Source organism: Rana temporaria, chromosome 13 (genome assembly GCF_905171775.1).
Source record: "Rana temporaria chromosome 13, aRanTem1.1, whole genome shotgun sequence".
Lineage (NCBI taxonomy): Eukaryota > Metazoa > Chordata > Amphibia > Anura > Ranidae > Rana > Rana temporaria.
In genome coordinates, this window is record NC_053501.1 from 24,208,098 (window position 1) to 24,230,394 (window position 22,297).

The 22,297-nt window shown below is 46.0% G+C and overlaps 1 protein-coding gene across 2 annotated transcripts in view; it reads right to left on the reverse strand.

Annotated features, from left to right (window-relative positions):
* Nucleotides 1–21,743, reverse strand: part of SAV1 (salvador family WW domain containing protein 1) — a 28,311-nt gene extending 6,568 nt beyond the window's left edge. Inside the window, exons 1-4 of one of the 2 annotated variants that reach the window (XM_040332187.1) lie at nucleotides 21,449–21,737; nucleotides 16,856–17,287; nucleotides 13,612–13,882; nucleotides 10,085–10,240 (exon numbers count right to left, since the gene is read on the reverse strand). In XM_040332187.1, the coding sequence (XP_040188121.1) occupies nucleotides 10,085–10,240; nucleotides 13,612–13,882; nucleotides 16,856–17,287; nucleotides 21,449–21,542 (953 nt within the window). In that variant the 5' untranslated portion in view covers nucleotides 21,543–21,737. Of the gene's footprint in view, nucleotides 1–10,084; nucleotides 10,241–13,611; nucleotides 13,883–16,855; nucleotides 17,288–21,448 lie in introns of both variants that reach the window. The other variant, XM_040332188.1, reaches the window with a different exon arrangement.
* Nucleotides 21,744–22,297: the final 554 nt, after the last annotated feature.

Here is a 22,297-nt window from a genome sequence, read left to right on the forward strand (position 1 = left end):
GAGCCGAGACCTACTCCGGCTGTCTTCGGGGAGCGTGACGTGCCAGAGCCGGCCGTCAATCATCCTCCGTCTGGATAGGAACGCCCATTCCCCACGGGGAGTCGGAATCTTCTATACAGGATTGCACTGTGAGTACCGCGCTAAAAAAATCAAGACAGGCATACTGTAGCTTGCGCTACTATGCCTTAATTTATGCTAAAATGTTGCTATGGAGGGTGAACCACCGCTTTAAGTAGGTTCATTTTTGCCACCAACTCCGCATCACACTGCCTCCGTTGGCTTGCCTTCTTCCCATAATGCATCCTGGTGCCATCTCTACTCCGGGTAAGCAACGCAACACCTACCCCCCCCCCCCCCCCCAGTCACCCACAAGATGTAAAAGAAAAATGTGACTTGTCAGACCAGGCCACCCTCTTCAATTGCTCTGTGGTCCAGTTCTGATGCTAATGTGTCCATTCTAGGCAGTTTTGGCTGTGGACACGGGTCAGTATGGGCACCCTGACCGGTCTGTGGCTACTTAGCCCCATACACAACAAACTGCAAAGCACGGTGTGTTCTGACATCTTTTTATCAGATGCAGCATTAACTTTTTCAGCACTTTGAGCTACAGCAGCTCTTGTATTGGAACAAACTACACAGGCCAACACAACCCATGCCCCCCCCCCAGTGCATCAATGAGCCTCGGCTGCCCATGTTTCTGGATTTGCCAGTTTTCCTTCATTGAACCACTGCAGACCAGGAAAATCCCACAAAAGCTGCAGGTTTGGAGACGTTATAACCCAATCTAGCCATTATGCCTTGTACACACACGACCGGTTTTCACGACGAGAAAACGGACATTTTTTTATTTTATTAGTAGTGTGTATGCTCCCTAGCAGCTTTCTCTACGAAAAAAATGGCTGCAAAAAAATTTTGAAAAACGTTCTTTTTTCTCGTTCTGTTTCCCGTTTTTTTTTTTTCCGTTGCAAGCAAAAAAGGGTTGTGTGTATGCTTTTCCGAAGGGGGAAGAAAAACACGCATGCTCAGAATCAAGTATGCAGCCCAAAGGGTGGTTCCATTTGAAAGGAACTTCCCCTTTATAGTCCCGTTGTACGTCACCGCGCTTTGGTCAGACTTTTTTTGCATAAACATGTGTATGCAAGTCAGGCTGGAGAGGAATCACGTCGGGAATAACTTCGTTTTTTTCCCCTGCCGAGAAAAATGGTCGTGTGTACAAGGCATTACAGTTTGGCCCTGGTCAAAGTTGCTCAAATGCTTTTCAACACAACATGTTCACTTGCTGCCTAGTATTACCATCTGTCAGTGGTCAGGTTATGGCTGAGGATGACGGCTGCATGTCCAATTTAACATTGAACTTTCAGTAACTTTACAAGACTGCATGTCTTCTCATAGTACTCAACTACAGCATAATTTTTCCAAAAAAAACTCAACCTTTCATCATTCAAAAGCAGACAATGAACTCCAGAACTGCTTAGTCTGAAATGTCATCAGTCTGCTGCAAGCAAAAGAATGCATTTCCCAAGTCTCTACCTCCCCAGGGATTACCGTATTTATCGGCATATACCGCGCACTTTTTTTGCCCTGAAATTCAGGGCAAAATCGTGGGTGCGCGATATACGCCGATACCCGTGCAGAGTTTAAACTACTGTGCCGGCATATACAGAGCGCAGTACACTCGTGTATAGTCGGGCAGGCTCGGCTCCTCTCACAGTCACGTCCTGGATGCACAGGACGTGACCGCGAGAGGAGCCGAGCCTGCCTATACACGTGTACTGCGCTCGGTATACGCCAGCGCAGTAGTTCAAACTCAGCGCGGGGATCGAGCAGGAAGGACACCGCAGAAAGACGCCGGACCCGACGAGGAGGACACCACCGAAGCCGCAGACAGTCGCCGGACCCAACGAGGCCGCCGATGGACGCCGCGCAAGACACCAAAACTGTAAGTACTAAAATGTTTTTTTTTAAAGGAATGCGGGTCCACTTTAGGGGTGCGCGCTATACGCCGGAGCGCTCAATACCCCGATAAATACGGAACTCAAGATTGCAAGGTGAGAAGCATTGGAAGATTTAGCTGAAGCACTGGAATAACTTGCAAACAAAATTTCATTTGCTTAATGTGTGTTGCCCATGACGGAGAAAAGTCTCTAAACTGCTGCTTCCGAAAACATAAGGACGCCCTTTTTTCCTTTTACTGTCCTATTTTCAATCTCAGCATTTTTACCCCATACAGTTCTGTAGAAGCTCTCGGGGGGGGGGGGGAGCAAACTATCCGTGAGATCAGAACGGAACACATGTTCACAACAACATTTTCCCTGGTGGTCTAAACACAGCACAAAAGGGCAAAAGATGAACTTGCTTCGGGCTGATGTTCACCAAGCTACAGGAAGCAACAACATGACATGCTATGAGATTATAGTAAAAATTATGAATTTTACCACACGTCGTTTTTTCACAAATTGTTTTTCCTGCCAAATTCTTTTTACATTTAGCTGTCAGCGGGGGAAGCCATGTCAAATTGACTGTAGTGCTTTTCTGCAAAACGCACTAAAATGGGCATAGGTGTGAACGTAGGGTTGGCAGGGGAGGATTCTTCCCACTGACCACCAATATAAGCAGGGCATTCTTCCTGCTGACCCTTGATTGAATATTTTTTTAGCAGGGGTTAAACAACTGACAATTACTACAAGGGTTTCTCTTAAGCCCTGTACACACGATCGGTTTGTCTGCTGAAAACCGACCAATGGACTGTTTTCATCTGACAAACCGATCGTGTGTGGGCCCCATCGGTTTTATTTAAAAAATAGAACATGTTTTCAATTTTTTCTATGGATAAAAAAAACTGATAGAAAAATTTGATCGTCTGTATAGAACTCCATCGGTCAAAAATCCACACATGCTCAGAATCAAGTCGACGCATGCTTGGGAGCATTGAACTTCATTTTTTTCGGCTCGTCGTAGTGTTGTACGTCACCGCGGTTGGACACGATCGGATTTTTGACTGATGGTGTGTAGGCAAGACTGATGAAAGTCAGCTTCATCGGATATTCCACACTATATCAGGGATATGCAATTAGCGGACCTCCAGCTGTTGCAGAACTACTAGTCCCATGAGGCATAGCAAGCCTCTGACAGCCACAAGCATGACACCCAGGAGGCATGATGGGACATGTAGTTTTGCAACAGCTGGAGGTCCGCTAATTGCATATCCCTGCACTATATCATGACGACGAGTAGTGTCAAAGGTTTAAAGAAGAAGTAGGGCCAAAGCGCTTTTGGCCCTACTTCACTTGGGAATCGCAGGACTGCAATTTATCCTGCACTCCTGTGACCCAGGTTCAGATGACAGCGGGCTAAGTCCACTGTTGGCTGACATCACCCAGACGGTGTGGGCTCTGGAGGAATCCCGACTTTAATGTTGGGATCCACCCAGATGCCAGAGCAGCAGCTGGCTTAGTCTTTCAGCACGTTGCTTTAAGACTGAGCCAGTCACCCCTGCCCCCTCCACAGCCTGGAGTGAACGCTGGAGAGGCAGAGCATGGAGCTGGTGACAGTCAAATATAAACTGCTAAATACATTCTTATTGGCAATATATATGAATATGACTTCTATGGGTGTCTGGTTCAAGCATGTAGGAGGAGTTTTCATTCTACTCTAACCGTCCCATGAGGCTGCAGGAACCCTGACCCTCTGTTTGGACGGTGCTGACTGGCCTTGTGCTGATCACATGCACCCTCCCAGGAAGAAAAAAAAAAAAAAAAAAAAAAAGAAGAAGAAGAAAAGAAAAGCTCTCCAGCAATGCTCATCAAACTGGGCATGTGTAGAGTGTCTCCAAGGCTCAGTACTATCAGGAGATAGATGGGGGCAGTAAGAAGGGGAGGATCAGAGAAGACGGGATCAAAAAGTATTTTTACACAAAGCAGTGGATTAACCCCTTAGGTTCCACAGTGAGTATAACGAGCATGCTTACTCCGTATACAGACCGATGTTACCGTTGTGGGTTAATTAACACTTTTAGGTACTTTCAGCAGCATATTCACTTCCTGAGCATGCAGCTTCTTTCGCTTTTAGCCCCCTTTCACACTGAAGAGTTTTTACAGTGTTTTAGCGATAAAAAAAAAAAAAATAAAAAAAAAAAAAAAAAAAAAAAAAATCGCTGATCGCCGCCATTAGTAGAAATTTAAAAAAAATAAAAAAAATGCAATAAGACTATCCCCTATTTTGTAAACGCTACAAATTTTGCGCAAACCAATCGATAAACGCTTATTGCGGTAGAAGAATACGTATCGGCCTAAACTGAGGGAAAAAAAAAAAAGATTTTTTAGATATTTTTTGGGGATATTTATTATGGCAAAAAGTAAAAAATATTGCATTTTTTTCAAAATTGTCGCTCTATTTTTTGTTTAGAGCGCAAACAAATAAAGACCGCAGAGGTGATCAAATACCACCAAAAAAAAACTATTTGTGGGGGGGAAAAAAAAGAACGCCAATTTTGTTTGGAAACCACGTCGCATGACCGCGCAATTGTCAGTTAAACTGACGCAGTGCCGAATCGCAAAAACTGGCCAGGTCCTTTACCTGCATGAAAGGGGAGGATTTGCTGATAAAACTTAGTTTTTATGTCTGGAGTCTGCTGACAGGGCTGAGGTCAGAGAAAACAATCTGCATTTGGCTATATATCCAGAGAGTGGAAAAAGGCCAAGAAGCTGACGTCTTCCCTCTGAGCATTTCCACTTCTACCCGTCCACGCTACGAAATGTCCAACTACTCTGCAGCAAATGACTGAATGATACTAAGAACAGATGGAAATGACCACATGACACTGTGCAGTTACTGGATGAAATTTTTGAAGCTCATCTCTGACTCCGGATCAAAAACACACAAAAAAAAAAAAAAAAAAAAAAAAAAAAAGGGAATAAAAGAACGAATTGCAAAAGAATAAAAAATAAATAAAAAAGGGATGAAGGATAACGTGACTTTGCAGTGCACTCCTTCACCTGGCTGGTGTCCTCTTGTTTGGCTCAGGAGTGCTATACGTCACCTTCATCCATGCTGCTATAACTGAGCGGTGCTGTAGCGACTGGGAGCAGAGTAGTTGAGCATTCCTTACACCCAATTAAAAAAAGGGAAAGTGCAGCACAACAACAAAGTGAGGTTGATGGGGCAGTACTGTGGCTAAGTGGTTAGCACTTCCGCCTAGCAGCACTGGGGTCCTCAGTTTGAATCCCAACCATGACACTACCTGCCTAAAGAGTTTGCATATTCTTCATGTGCCTGCATGGGTTTCCCATGGGTACTCCAGTTTCCTCCCACACTACACAGGCATGCGGATAGACTAATTAGCTCCTATCTAAATCGGCCCTAGTACATATACAGTGGATATAAAAAGTCTACACACCCATTAAAATTTCAGGTTTCTGCGATCTAAAAAGAGACAAATATAAATCTTTCAGAAGGTTTTCCACCTTTATTGTGACCTATAAACTGTACAACTCCGTTGAACAACAAACTGAAATCTTTTAGGTGGAAGGATATAAAAACAAAAATATTATGGTTGCATAAGTGTGCACACCCTTAAACCAATACTTTGTTGAAGCACCTTTTGATTTTATTACAGCACTCAGTCTTTTTGGGTCTGAGTCTATCAGGATGGCACATCTTAACTTGGCAATATTTGCCCATTCTTCTTTGCAAAAACACTCCAAAATCTGTCAGATTGCGAGGGCATCTCCTGTGCACAGCCCTCTTCAGACCACCCCACAGATCTTTCAATTGGATTCAGGTCTGGGCCATTTCAGAACTTTAATCATCTTCCGTTTCCTTTGTTGATTTGAATGTATGCTTTGGGTCGTGGTAATGCTGAAAGATGACGTTCCTCTTCATGTTCAGTCTTCAGTGCCGCAATGGATGCCAATCAGTGCCCACAATGGGCATCACTGATTGGCAGGCATTGTTTGGCACTGATTGGCATCCATTAGTACAACACATACGATAGTTCCCATCTATGCCCATCCGTGCCGCCTATCCGTGCCCATCCATGCCGTCTATCCGTGCCCATCCATGCCGCCTATCCGTGCCGCCTATCCGTGCCCATCCGTGCCGCATATTAGTGCCCATCCGTGCCACCACACCAGTGCCACCTTATCAGTACCCGTCAGTGCAGTACCATCAGTGCCCATCAGTGAAGGAGAAAACGTACTTATTGACAATGTTTTATAACCGACACAAAAAAAATTCTAAATTTTTGGTCTTTTTTTTGCAGAAAATAAATATCCCAGAGGTGATCAAATACCACCAAAAGAAAGCTCTGTTTGTGGGTACAAAATGATAAAAATTTAGTTTGGGTACAGTGTAGTATGACCGCGCAATTGTCATTCAAAGTGCAACAGCGCTGAAAGCTAAAAATTGGTCTGGGCGGGAGGGTGTATAAGTGCCCTGTATGGAAGTGGTTAAGTAGAAATGGCTGAAGCCTCACGCTTAGCAATTCAGGGCTGAAAATACACTAAGAATTTACCAAAACTGAAGCAGCTGCGTATGGCAACCAATCAGCTTCCATCTTTAGCATGTTCAACTGAGGTTTAAAATTGAAAGATAGAAGCGGATTGGTTTTAATGCATAGCTGCTCTAGTTTTGATACAACACAAGGGGGATTTCACATCAAAGAGAAAGGTGGGATTGCACTAGATTTCTGACACATCCAACATCCAGTACTTGTAGCGGATTTAACCACTTGCTTACTGTGCACTTATACTCCCTCCCTGCCCAGGCCATTTTTCAGTGCGGTCACTTTTTGAACAACAATTGTGCAGTCATGCTACACTGTACCCAAATTAAATGTTACACCCCCCCCACAAATAGAGATTTTTTGGTGATATTTAATCACGGCTGGGTTGTTGTTTGTTAGCAAAAAAGAACGAAAAACACACCGAAAATGTTCATAGATTGTTATAAAATTTTGAAAACAGGTAATTTTTCTCCTTCATTGATGTGCGCCGATGAGGCGGCAATGATGGGCACTGATAATGGCAGCAGAGAGGTGACACTGATGGGAATTGATTAGCAGCATTGATAGGCGACACTGGTGGGCACTTCACAACAGCACTGTCTTTGTGTGGGGGACCGTTATCCCTCAGACAGAATCCGGTGATGGGCTTTTTTTTTTTTTTACAGAAGAAAAAAAAAAAAAAAAAGACAGATTACTGATCTTCTGTTTACACAACGTGATCAGCTGTCATTGGCTGACAGCTGATCACGTGGTAAGGGTCTGGGATTAGCCCGTTACTCTGATCAGCAGAGTCTCAGAGAGCACATGCTCAAGAGGACGTCTATAGAAAAGAGGACGTCTATAGAAGGCCCCCCCCCACCCCCCGGAAATTAAGGTCTGCGCTGTAGCAGTCTTTCGGTTATAGCGTGGGCAGGAGAAGGTTGGGAAATGTACATGTATTGCAGAGAAATAGCATTTTTAAATTTTTTTTTTATATTTTGGCTTGGCACACAGTTTAAGATTTTGTTTAGAATGCAAGTAAAGGGAGATTTTATCCAAGCTGTATCGGCTCCCCAACAACAAGTCCTGAGTCATCAGATGGCCAGAGGTGCTGGATGAGGAACTGATGGGAGGATTTGTTATTGTAAGAAATATAAAAAAAGAAAAGAAAAAAAAAAAAAAGGAGGAGTTGGAGCAGGACAGGGAGTTTTCTGCTCATAAAATACCATTCTGTTCACTTTTGGAAGACAAAGGGGAATGTTACAATCAGTGAAGAAATCAATTACTAATCAAATGAAATCAATTTTGTTGAACTGTGCCTGTGAATCTTCCCATCTCCCATAGCTTGTGTAATAAAAAGTTAGTCCACCTCCCATGTTCTGGCGAGTTTTTTCTATTCGAATGACCGACTACTAGGGATGCACCGATACCGAGTATACTCCCGATACCTAAAATCGATACTTTGCCGTACAATTTGCGTCCATACAAAATGAAGGTCCGCAAATCGCACTGCAAAGAATTGAATTCCCCACAGCTCTCCTCTCGTTGCAGTGTTGACAGTATGAACTACGGGGATTCTAATTGGTCAGCACCATCACAAGGAAGGCGTGAACCAATCAGAAGCCGTCTAGCCTGTACTGTCAGCACTACAAGGAGTAGAGAGAAAGTTGAGAAAGATTTCAAAGCCCCAGACCGGTGATGCGGCTTTTCACGGTCTGACAGCGGGAGGATCGCGACAATTTGGTACAACGGGGCAGGAGGGGGGGGGCCCGGTTGAGCTGCACATGCAGTCCGTGGATCACTGTGAGCAGGCAGGCATGTTTTATCGTAGAAGAGACATTGCGTTTCTCTTCTGCAATAAAATGCCTGCTCATGTCTGCTCACAGTGCATCATAACAGAGCTTTAGTTCCACTTTAAATAAATGGATTTAGTTCCACTTTAAGCATCTTTAAAACACTAAAAAGACTAAGACTAAAGACTTATTTTAAAATCTCACAAGGTACTGAAACCAGTCACTTAAAGGGGTTATAAAAAGGTACAAAATGTTTCCCTAAATAGCTTCCTTTACCTTAGTGCAGTCCTCCTTCACTTAACTCATCCTTTGATTTTGCTTTTAAAATGTCCTTATTTCTTCTGAGAAATTCTTACTTCCTGTTCTTCTGTCTGTAACTACACACAGTAATGCAAGGCTTTCTCCCTGGTGTTGAGAAAGCCTCTTGAGGGGGCGAGCAGGAGTGTCAGGACACTCTCTACTTTGCAGATAGAGAAAGGAGCTGTGTGTTAGTGGGCGTCCTGACTCTCCTGTAGTCCAAGGGAGGAGCGAGCACGACACTCCACACCAGGGAGAAAGCCTTGCATTACTGTGTGGAGTTACAGACAGAAGAACAGGAAGTGAGGATTTCTCAGAAGAAAGAAGGACATTTAAAAGCAAAATCGAGGGATGAGGTAAGTGAAGGAGGACTGCACTAAGGTAAAGGAAGCTATTTAGGGATTTTTTTTTACCTTTACAACCCCTTTATAGCTCAACTCCAGCATTTGATATACTTTACATACACTAAATTGCCAGTCAAGTTCCTCCACATGTTTATGGACCATACTTTGTGCACTGGTTCGCAGTCATGTTGGAACAGGAAACTGTTCTCACAAAGTTGGGAGCATGAAATTGTCTTGGTATGCATTAGGGCGTTCCCTTCACTGGAACTAAGGGGCCAAGTCCAACCCCCAAAATACAACCCCAAACCATAATCCCCCCTCCACCAAATGATTTGGACCAGGGCACAAACAAGGTCCATAAAGACATGGATGAGCGAGTTTGGGGTGGAGGAACTTGACTGGCCTACACAAAGTCTTAACCACAACCTGATAGAACACCTTTCGGATGAATTAGAGTGGAGACAGTGAATTTAGGTCTTCTCGTTTAACATCAGTGCCTGACCTCACACTCCTAAACCTTGTGGACAGCCTTCCCAGAAGAGTTGAAGCTGTTATAGCGGCAAAGGGTGGGCCAACGCAACATTCAACCCTACGGACTAAGACTGGGATGCCATTAAAGTTCATGTGCGTGTAAAGACAGGTGTCCCAATACTTCTGACCATATAGTGTAGTTCACTTGGGCCATCTAGGCTCAAACGAACAATATCCCTCGAGCCAAGACTTCCTGTCTAATACCCGAAATACAGTAGAGCGTATCACAACGTCACAAACCCTGAACACAGGGCAGTATGCTGTATGTAGCCATAGCTACATACAGTTTATACCGCACATCCAGAGCCCTCACATGTTATTGAGGGACAAAGTTGTACATGTAAAGTGCATCAAAACCTGGAGTTCAGCTTTAATAAAAGCCCTTATCCTGGTGCGTCAGCTTTGTGGATCGAGCCTATTGTCTGGATGGTTCTCCAGAGAGATATCTTCCTCTTTTACTCAACTCTTCATAGGAGTAAACATGAACGCTTGGCCAATCTGAGCACTGAGTGGAAAGATCTTTTGGTTATCTGGATATCTGGATCACATTAACCAGCCTGACCACAATCTCATGCCTGGGAGCACTTTAAAAAAAAAAAAACAGAATAAAGCAACAAAAGCAAAAACCGCCAACTCACTTGACAGGCGCCCTGGCGTACACTTGGAGCCAGTCTGGGATCTCTGCTGTATGGTATGGATTGGCAGGCACTAGGAGCGGCTGGCTTCTCTCCACTTGCCGAGGCTGATAAGTGACAGGAGGAGGGAGGGGAGGGGGCTGGTCATAGCGAGGAACACTGCAGAGTAAGAACAAGACTGGAATGAGGCAAATGTACAGACGGCCAGATACTGATAAACCCACCCAACTCTGGCATCCCACTCTGAATACAATACATTAGAGAGTTTCATGCAAACACTGCTCAAAGCAGATGCAAATCTTAACCGATTGACATTTAGGCCGGCCATAGACAGTCGAATCTCGGCTGATTAAGCAGAGCCTGACCGAGATTCAAACAAATGTATTGCCCATACATTTGTTTGAATATCAGTTGGTCTCTGCTTAATCAGCCGAGATATGACGGTCTATGGCCGGCCTAAATGTCAGTTTTTGCCGATTGTACCCAAGTTGATTGATCAACTTACAACCAGCCTGTCGGGTATTACATGTGATTATTGCTATCAGCCATTATATCCACTAACCAATCACAGTGTTCACGGCGGGGAAGGCTCCCCCTGCCGGGAGAACACAACGTCTCTTTGGGTAGGATTTCCTCCCCATCAACACAGTTGTTGATGGGGGAATAAAGCGATTTTCTTTCCTGCAAGCCATGGTTGCAAGAAAGATAGAGATATATAGATATATATATATATATATATATATATATATATATATATATATATATATATATATATATAGATAGATAGATAGATAGATAGATAGATAGATAGATAGATAGATAGATAGATAGATAGATAGATAGATAGATAGATATAGAGAGATAGAGAGATAGATATAGAGAGATAGAGAGATAGATATAGAGAGATAGAGAGATAGATATAGAGAGATAGAGAGATAGAGAGATAGATATAGAGAGATAGAGAGATAGATATAGAGAGAGATAGATAGATAGATAGATAGATAGATAGATAGATATATAGATATAGATATAGAGAGAGAGAGAGATAGATATAGAGAGATATAGAGAGAGATAGATAGAGAGATATAGAGAGAGATAGATATAGAGAGAGATAGATTTTTAAAACTGTGCATCATAAATAAATTAATACAATTCCTTCTTTCATCCTTTGCTGCATCACAGCGCTGTTTTTCTCCTGCAGTCTCTTTGCAGCCACTTTCTGTAGACATGTACTTCAGCAATGGCTGCATGTCATTTCTCAATGGTGACCGCTGTTGTCATCATTAGGAAATGGAGACAACAGCGGACCATTTCTGTGTAATGTGTGCACAGTCACCATCATAAGCCACTGTGATAGGGTGACAACGCAGGAGCACAATTGGAAGATAGGGACAGAGTCTGTCACCCTATACCAGCAACAGCCTGAATACATTAGACTGACAACAGTCACCGGGACCAATAAAAAGGGTAATCGTCGACAAACTGCAATAAAACGCTCACCACTCTATCCAAAATATAATTAAAGTGGTAGTAAACTACTTCGTGATTTTTACCTACAGGTAAGCTAATAAGGCTTACCTGTAGGTTAAAATGTACAGTATAACTCCTAAACTGGCACTGGTAAGGAAAGATTTGCTTGTTTGGCAGCCGGTGAGGTCACCTGCACATGCCCTCTAATGCAGTGTTTCCCAACTCCAGTCCTCAAGGCACACCAACAGGTCATGTTTTCAGGATTTCCCTCAGATGAAACGGCTGTGGTAATTACTAAGGCAGTGAAACTGATCAAATCACCTGTGCAAAATAATGGAAAGCCTGAAAACATGACCTGTTGGTGTGCCTTGAGGACTGGAGTTGGGAAACACTGCTCTAATGGCCCGTACACACGATCCGAATATCGGACAAAAACTGTGGTCCGCGGAAGAATCGTACGATTTTCAGGTTGTGTGTACGCTACTTTCATGAGCCGATCACAACAGTTCACCTGATATTATTCGATCAGACCAGCACAAACATTTTCCTTGTACGCATCAGATTGTACGATTTTCGTTTAGTCAGTTTAGTGGTCGTCCGCAAATAAAATACATAACACTTCTGATTTTTTCGGTCGTATGAGAATTTGTGACTTTAGTAACCTATTCAATTTCCACTTTCGACTATTAAGCGAATAAAGTAATACGATCTGTCGTACGATATTTGGATCGTGTGTATGGGCCATAAAGCTGGGTTTATACTGGTGAAAATTGGATGTAGGTTTCCCAGCATCCAATTGGCAAGTCAGGAGACTGTGACCATCTCTCAATTGAACCAGTTCACACATCTGCAGGACCTTGCAGATAAGTCCTGTGCGTCTTCTGGTCCGTTTCAGGTCTTAATTCAGCCAAAAATTCGGACCTGAAAACTGAACAGTAAGGATGAGCTCTGGCGTGTTTGCATGCTACCCGTGCAGAGCCCGCCAGGAAGTGTGCACGGCTTTGCGCTAATCACAGCCAGGGAGACGTTTCCCGATCTCTGCAGCCGAGCATTTGGACAATGTCTCCCTGGCTGTGATTAGTGCAAAGCCGTGCACACTTCCTGGCGGGCTCTGCACGTGTAGCATGCAAACACGCCAGAGCTCATCCTTACTGAACAGGGAAGCACTGGAATCCCTGCTGTGAGCCGCTCCACACATAGTGTGAACCCAGCCTGAAGGAATGGCATACTCCTGCTATTCTTTCAGAGCTCTGTGCCGCGGAAGTGATGTCATCACAGCTCAGCCATTCAGCCTACGAACCTGGAAGATCGGGTGAAGATGGAAACCCTGTCAGTGGTGACAGTGCACCGCTGGAGAGCTTTGTGTCTAGGTGAGCCTTTCATAATGTGCTAGTAGGCAATGCATACTAGCACATAATGGAATTACTTTGCAGGAGGAAATTTATTTTAAATTTTTTTATTATTTTAAAGTTGACTACCACTTTAAAAATAAAAAAGGAAGATGTTTTGGCTTTAAAGCGGGAGTTCACCCATAAATGTATTTTTACCCTTAGATGGATGCTCATTTAGTCTAGGGGAATCGGGTTGTTGTTTTAAAATCTGAGCAGTACTTACCGTTGTAGAGGGTGATCTTCTCCGCCGCTTCCGGGTATGGGTCTTCGGGACTGGGCGTTCCTTCTTGATTGACAGTCTTCCGACAGGCTTCCGACGGTCGCATCCATCGCGTCACGAGTAGCCGAAAGTCGGTGCGGCTCTATACTGCGCCTGCGCACTGACGTTCGGCCACTTTCGGAAAATCGTGACGCGATGGATGCGACCGTCGGAAGGCTTTCGGAAGCCTGTCAATCAAGAAGGAACGCCCAGTCTCGCAGCCCATACCCGGAAGCGGTGGAGAAGATCGCTCTCTAAAAAGGTAAGTACAGCTTCGATTTAAAAAAAAAATTAGCCGATTCCCCTAGACAAAATGAGCAGGAATCTAAGGGCAAAAAGTTGTATGTCCGGGTGAACCCCCGCTTTAAATTAAAAAAATAAGATAAGAAGAATAGATAAGATTTACATACCTAGGAGCACATGGGTGCTTGTACTGGGCTCTCTTATTAATATGATCAACATAGTAAACACCAAACTCTGCCGACTCCACACGTTCCCAGCCAGGGGGCAGCCCTTCCCTCTCCAATGGGTGGCTCCAATGCGTAGTGTTTGTGTTGTGATCGATGTAATACTTCCGCCCTCTTATTGTCCAGTCCATAGACCAGCCACCAGGTAGAGGCATATCTTCTGAACTGTGGTTGGTCAGGTTCCCTAAAGAGGTGGCTGCAACCCTTCCGATGCCTGTCCCAGGGATAAAAAAATGTATAGAGTTTTATTTGTGCAATGGACGTTATCCTGTAAGGCGGAAAGGAAGAAGACATGCACTAGGTTACACCACAGTCAAGTCCAGCTGCAAGAATGCAGGAGGATGGAGATATACAGACTCCCAAGTTCGTTCACCTCTCCAGCAGCCCCTCCCCCAAGAATCTGACTCTTGAAAGGATCATTTCATAGCTCAGAGGACGAGCACATCATTGTTGTTTTTGGAGCATAATTGGACCTGGAAAGGTCAGAAGCCCTTAAGGCTTTCACCTTGGCAGAGATACCCCTCTGACAAACAGAACTACTAAGTGAAGGAATGGGAACCCTTCATCAATGTTTGGTAAAAATGGAATTACTGGTAAATAGATGAAATACATATACACATTTTGTCATGTTACAACCAAAATCGTTAATTTAAATTTATTTTATAGGGATTTTATGTGATAGACCAGGGATATGCAATTAGCAGGCCTCCAGCTGTTGCAGAACTACAAGTCCCATGAGGCATAGAAAGACTGACAGCCACAAGCCTGACACCCAGAGGCAGAGGCATGATGGGAGTTGTAGTTTTGCAACAGCTGGAGGTCCACTAATTGCTTATCCCTGTGATAGACCAACACAAAGTGGCAGATAATTGTGAAGTGGATAAAAAAAATTATAAATGGTTTTTCATTTTTTTTTTACAAATAAATATGCATTTGTATTCCGCCCCCCCTGAGTCAATACTTTGTAGAACCTCCTTTCACTACAATTACAGCTGCAAGTCTTTTTGGGGATGTCTCTGCCAGCTTTGCACATCTAGAGTGAAATGTTTTTGCCCATTATTCTTTGCAAAATAGCTTAATTGGATGGAGAGTGTCTGTGAACAGCAATTTTCAAGTCTTGCTACAGATCCTCAATTGGATTTAGTTCTGGACTTTGACTGGGCCATTCTAACACATTAATAGGTTTTACTCTAAACCAGTGTTTCTCAACCGGGGTTCCGCAGCAATCTGACTGCCAGTCGCAGGCAGATGACAGAAGGATCACACGGGCACAGGCAGAAAAGCGACTTGCGTACTATTGGCTGTAGCGCGCTGTTCCCCTCCTTTTATTCCTGAGAGCCCTTTCACACACTGCCGCACATAGCGTCGGCTGTAAAATGGCGCCATTTTTAGCCATGCTTTACCGTCGAATTTGCAGCGCATTTCGGCCGCTAGCGGGGCGCTTTTAACCCCTGCTAAGGCCGAGAGAGGGTAAAAACTGCGCGCAATGCACCGATACAGCGATTTCAATGGGCAGGAGCGCATTAGAAGCGGCAAATTTCTCCAAAGAAACAGCTGGCAGGATTTTTTCTGACGCCCTGCCAGCGCACCACTCCAGTGAATAGAGCAGCTGTTTTAGGGTGGATTGCAGGCGCCATTTTTAACGCTATAGCACCTGAAAAACACCCTCAGTGTGAAAGGGGTCTTAGTGGTTGTATGCGACATCCCCTGTGGTGGACAGAATAAGAGGGGCTGACAGGGGGGGAACAGCGCGCTACTGGAGGAGTTCTAAAGTCAAAAGAAGAAGAAATCTGGTATTGTAGTGTGCTCAGCTGTGTCACCCACAATGTGCCCAACAGTCTGTGCCCTGTCCCATGCAATGTCCTCTGCCTTCATGCAATTAGACCCGCTTCCCCGCTCTGCAAGCGGCCGTGGTTTTGCATGGTCTGATCATGTGACTAGCACCCGGCTACAGAAGTGTGGAGGGACAGCAGACAACAGATGCCCCATAGTAAGCCTATGGGTGATGTCATCATGCAGGCATTCCATTCATTGATGGTGCTCTCGCCAATCCCCTGAAGAAGCCGACTCCTGTGGAGTTTATGTGACTGTACCAGAGTGCAACAGAAAATAGGCAAGTATTTGCATCTTCCTTCTACAGGGTAGTTAGAATAAGTCTTAGAAGGGGGGGGCGCAGTTTTAGGCTTGTTAGATGGCGGCGCCACCCCCAGGCAGAAGAGACCCTATGAGCAGTGGCGTCGCTACGGGGGTGCAGACCGCACCCGGGCGACAACTGGCAGTGGGATGACACCAGGGGAGGGCACGGACTGACTGCTCAGTGACCGGAAACAAAAGCGAAAGTGGCTGCAGCCTCCGATCTTGAAGTAGCTCATTTGGCAGAGCAGGTCAGTCCCTGCGCTCGTGCCTTGGTCGCCTTGCTACACATAGCTGGTAAAAAGGAGCCGTAGGAAGTTAGGAGTCCGGTGAAATGGGGTGGGGGGGGGGGGGGGGGAATACTGCGGGGAATGAGAGAACCTCCTGGTATAGTATGGGGGGATAGGGGAGGCCCTTTCTCGTCCCCTCTCTCACCTCCCCCCCCAGTTGGAGCTCTAATGGGAAGCAATGGATCCTAAACAGGAAGGGGTGGTACCCAATTTTAGTCTTGCCTGGGGCAGCACAAAACCAAAATGCACCACTGGATGTAGATGTGTACTTCACTATGTTATGGACCTATCAGGGAATTGATTTGGTACATGGTTTTAATACCCTACTCTTATATAGGCTGACAATTTTTAAACTTGTACCAGAAACTACACTGACTGGTTTCTATTCATCAATGTAGATGTCAGTCAGGATTGAGAGTCAGCAGCCTCAGAAAGCAGCTCTCAAATAACAAATCCCCAGATGGTGGATGGGATGAGAAAGGATCTTCCAGGTATTCATGTTATTTATGTAGAATGTGTCAGGTTTAGTGATCGGAAATTATTCATATTTTAGAAGCAATTGCCATTTTCGGCAACTTGAAAATTCGCCATGTTTGTTGTATTTTTTTAATAAAAAAAAAAAAAGCAACCGTATTTGCTTGGACATAAAATTAGTAGTATCAAAATATGAAAATCAAAAGAAAAGATTGCGTTTAGATAAGGTATGATTTATGATAAAATTCACAAGAAATACAAAGACAAGAAGTGCAATACTACTCTGTTACCTGCAGGAAGTCTGCCTGGTCCGTGCATCATTCTCTGTACATGATCATTGCTGTGTTCATAATATCTGTAATCTTCATGTTGCTTCCTCCTCTGTCCATCATAATGGTGGTCTGAGCAGAAATACCTGGGGTTTGCATCTCCATTCTCCATAACCGAATTGGCTTCCGTTAAAAAAGACTGAGCGGAGCCGCCATACTCCCTAGGCACGTCACCCAGACCTCGCACCAAATACGAAGGGGCGGACATCCTGTTGCTCTCCCTGCGCATGACCTCCTGGGGAGTTCTTTGAACCGGAGTCCGCAAAAAACTTTGATTTCTTGAAACCCCCCCATCCCCTGCAGGGGGGTATTGAGAAGGGGCGGGATCCGCCGGGAGGATGTCAGTCCGACGTGGGATGGTTGGACCATGGCGAATGAAAGAGGGCATCAAATCTGTAATGTAAAAAAAGAAAAAAATTGTATTAAACACGAAAAAAAAAAATGTCAAAGAGTCAGTGCCCTTTATAATAGAAAGTGTTGAGGAAAGAAGAGTCTGTGGTGGGCACTCGAGAAGAGGTGCCACTGAGGGACCCCAGAAGAGGAGAGTCAGGGGCCGCTCTGTGCAAAGAGCTTCCACAGGAGGTGGCAAGTATAACATGTTTGTTTGTTTTTTAAAACAAACCTTTACAATCACTTTAAATAATTTAATTTGCTTCAACCTTCATTTTTAGAACCTATGGACTTTCGTACTCCTTCCAATTTTCTCATCACTGAAGTCCAATAGGAACATTGGTTGGACCTCACAAAGAACTAGAAAATCAAACAAACGTTCCTAAAGCAGAGGTCCATACAAAAAGTGAACCTCCGCTTTTTGGAACCCTCCGGTGTCACATTTGGCACTTTTCAGGGGGAGGGGGGGTGCAGATATCTGTATAAGGCAGGTATTTGCACCCACTTCCAGGCATAGATAGCCGCAGAATCTGCAGGTTTACCTACGCCACTCCCCCCCCCCCCCCTGCTCTGGAAAACACACAGTTCACAGAACAAGGCGGGGACCAGTGAAAGAAACGCATTGCGACTCGCGCTTGCGCAGTAGGGAAACCGGGAAGTGAAGCCTCAACGCTTCACTTCCTGATTGCCTCAAAGAGGATGGAGGCGGGGGCAGCCGAGAGACAAGCGATTGCTCGTCTTCTGGTGCCGACATCGCGGGCACCATGGACAGGTAAGTGTCCATTTATGAAAAGTCAGCAGCTGCAGTATTTGTAGCTGCTGGCTTTTATTGTTATTTTAAAAACTAAAATTTCAAAACAAAATTCTACTTCTATAGCCAACCTTAAGTCTTGTACACACGATCGGATTTCCATCGGACAAATCCGTGGAAATTTAGGAGAAGGGCATTGGCCGTGAACTTCTGCATACAGATGGCTGAACTTTTTCAGCCAACATACACAAAATTACGTGTTTTTTCAGCTCTTTGGCACCACCATATGGGCAACTTCTGCCAATGTTGTCTTATGATTAGCATTGGTTCAGAGCATGCATGTTTGTACTTTGGATTTTTTTTTGGACGGACTTGTGTACACACGATTGGATAATATGACAAGACACATTTGTTGTTGGAAATTTTGAAAGCATGCCATAAAACATTTGTTGTCGGAAAATCCGATGGAGCATACAAAACGGTCGGATTTTCTGTGTTCTGATCGTGTGTACGAGGCTTAAAGCGGGGGTTCACCCTAAAAACATTTTTTTTTAATATTACATCTAGCAGAGCCAGCCTAGTAAGGGCATTTACTTTTGGCGTTTTTTTTTTTCTCTGTACATACCTTTATATTTTGTTTTTGTCCAGGGCTTCCGGGTTCCGATGACTGCGGGACTGGGCATTCCTATCCTTCCGTTCGATGATTGACGGCTTGTGAAACGGGTGACCTGTCGCACAACGCGCGTCACCAGATGTCGGGAAATAGCCGAGCTGCGAGTCGGCACTTCACGGCACCTGCGCAGTCAGCTCTACATGGTGGGCGCAGGCGCTGTATAGTGCCGATCGCAGCTCGGCAATTTCGGAAATCTGGTGACGCGCGTTGTGCGACAGGTCACCTGTTTCACAAGCCGTCAATCATCGAACCGAAGGATAGGAACGCCCACTCCCGCAGTCATCGGAACCCTGAGGCAGGGATAGGAACGCCCAGTCCCGCAGTCATCGGAACCCTGAGGCAGGGATAGGAACGCCCAGTCCCGGAGTCATCAGAACGCGGAAGCCCTGGACCAAATCAGAATATAAAAGGTATGTACGGAGAAGAAAAAAAACTGCCGAAAGTATATACCCTTACTATGCTGGCTCTAATGTTAAAAATTCGATTTTAGGGTGAACCTCCACTTTAAGAGTGCACAATCCTGGGGGTGTTAGTTGTTGTTTTTGACAAGTCAGTGCCTGAACTTATCAAGTCAGCAATTCTACTACCCGAAACACTGATTGTATCTTACATGCAGCAATGATTCGCATACATTATAAGAGACTGAAGGGGAGGGGGGGGGGGGGGGAGAAGAAGAGAACCCCCCCCCAATAACCTCGATCATGTCCCTGGTCTATGCATTTTCAGCCTGTGATTTCTGTCTCTCCATCACCCTGCAAAACACTGATAAGAGTTCGCTTTTATTCCCGAGACCCCATTTGGCTTCAACTGACAAAGAAACCATAGAAACCACTGATAAGACCTTCCGGCTATTAGAGGCATATAGACCATTTCTCTTCATATGATGCCCCTTTCCTCCATGGACTCTTCAACTGCAATGAGCGCCCTGAAGACTTCTATACTGAAGTTCCTGACCTGAACCCAAGTTTAAAGTGGAAATCCATCCTAACACTAACCTATAACCCTGTAAAGATATCAGTATGCATACCCTTTTTTGAAGTTGATCCAATTCGGTCTCCGGTGGGGGAAGCTCTGCAGAAGACACAGCCAACAACAGCTGTGAAATGAATGGGAAGTGACGTCATCCATAGACGTACTATGGGGCTTCCCGTTGTCGGCTGTGTCCTGTGCACCCGCCTACACAGCTCAGCGTGAGATCTGGTCGGATTGGCTGCAGAAAAGGTATGTATACGGATTTGTTCTTTACAGGGCTAGATAGGGGAGTGTTAGAGCGAGGATATCTGTAGATGTAGGGATTTTAGTTTTAGGGTGGACTTCTACTTTAAAGTGTTTGTAACCCTAGAGGAAGGAGGGAAAAAAAAAAAAAAAAGAGGATATCCTGTTCCCTTATGGCAACCGCAACCGCTTGCCGACCAGCCACCGTCATTATACTGTTGCGGGTCGGCACGTTGCTGCGAACCCTCGGTCCCTTTAAAGGGGAGTTCCAGACTTTTTTATGTTTATTATAAGTCAGCAGCTACAAAAAGTGTAGCTGCTGACTTATAATAAACAGACACTTACCTGCTCCACTTTCCAGCGACGCGGGTGCCCGGAGCGTCGCTCCTCTCCCCCCCCCCCTCCACCTCCATTTAGACTGTGGGCACCCACTGCCCATGCGTGAGCCGCGCTCTAGCAGTCGGCAGGCGATCGCCTGGGACCTGTCATGTGTCCCAGGCGATCGCCTACAGGGAGGGGCCGTCTAAGGCGATATGACAAGTTGCCTAAGCGGTCCCTGGGCGGAAGTGGGACAGGAAGTCGACTGCAAGTGACCCCAGAGACCCCGCTACGCCTGTAAGTGACCCCGCTACGACTGTAAGCGACCCCAGAGACCCCGCTACGACTGTAAGCGACCCCAGAGACCCCGCTACAACTGTAAGCGACCCCAGAGACCCCGCTACAACTGTAAGCGACCCCAGAGACCCCGCTACAACTGTAAGCGCCCCCAGAAAACCCGCTATGCCTGTAAGTGACCCCAGAGACCCCGCTACGACTGTAAGCGAACCCAGAAAACCCGCTACGACTGCAAGTGACCCCAGAGACCCAGCTACGCCTGCAAGTGACCCCAGAGACCCCACTACGACTGCAAGTGACCCCAGAGACCCAGCTACGCCTGCAAGTGACCCCAGAGACCCAGCTACGCCTGCAAGTGACCCCAGAGACCCCACTACGACTGCAAGTGACCCCAGAGACCCCGCTACAACTGGAAGTGACCCCAGAGACCCCGCTACAACTGCAAGTGACCCCAGAGACCCCGCTACAACTGGAAGTGCCCCAGAGACCCCGCTACAACTGCAAGTGCCCCAGAGACCCCGCTACAACTGCAAGTGACCCCAGAGACCCCGCTACGCCTGTAAGTGACCCCAGAGATCCTGCTACGACTGTAAGTGACCCCAGAGATCCCGCTACGCCTGCAAGTGACCCTAGAGACCCCGCTACGCCTGCAAGTGACCCCAGAGACCCCGCTACGCCTGCAAGTGACCCCAGAGACTCCGCTACGCCTGCAAGTGACCCCAGAGACCCCGCTACAACTGGAAGTGACCCCAGAGACCCCGCTACGCCTGCAAGTGACCCCAGAGACCCCGCTACGCCTGTAAGTGACCCCACAATGATCCCTTAGAACTCTGTGGTGACCCCCCAGTGACTACACATCTCTACCCCGCCCAGACTCAGGGCCCCCTTTATAACCCCCCCGGGTACTTACTCCGCAGCAGCGGGGAGGTGTCCTTCTTCACATACTTGCCCTGCACCTCGGACGGTTTGGAAACTTCTTTCTTGGTCTTCTTCCTGGATAACATCCCCTCCTCCTCCCCCCGGGCTCCGCTACACGGCGCGTCCCCTCATACTCTCCTCTCCGAGACTACACGGCGACATACTCCCCCCCCCTACCCTCCACCACTCCTACACCCGCCGCCAGGCTCCCTCTACCGGTCACACCGGGGAACCAGCCAGAACGCGCACTCGTTCACAGCTCCCCTCCCGGATACGGCGGGAGCGCGCAGCCCGCATCACGTGACCGGAGCTTCACAAACTTTCTTTCCCCTTCAGCAATCAACAGGCGCCGACGTCAGCGCCCCGCCCATTGCCCCGTTGGACTAGCTGGTTGGTGGGGGGGAGTGGCGCTAGGCGCGTGCCGAGATCTCCGGCGTCCTGGTTGCCTAACGACGTCCGGGGAGTGGGCGGAGCCGAGACCGCCCTTCTGGAGTGACTGGTCCTGATGAGTCTGCAGTAAAAGTCAGCGCTTGTCCATGATTTTCACAATGTCCTGTACTGGTCGGAGGAACATTGAACACCTCCAAGGATGTTATTACAGCCCCCTGAGGGAGATTCACCATCTCTATGGGAATAGAGATCAAATTCAATTTTATCTTAAACTTTAAATATAATAAAAAATAATCTTAAACTGTGGTATGATTGGCCGCGGCCCTTTTTTTTTTTACTGGTATTACGATACACCACCAATAAAAACCAATGTTTTTTTTTTTTGACGATATAATACTTTTTAACCTTACATAAATTAACATACCAAAGGTTCAGCTTTAAAAGCTCAAAC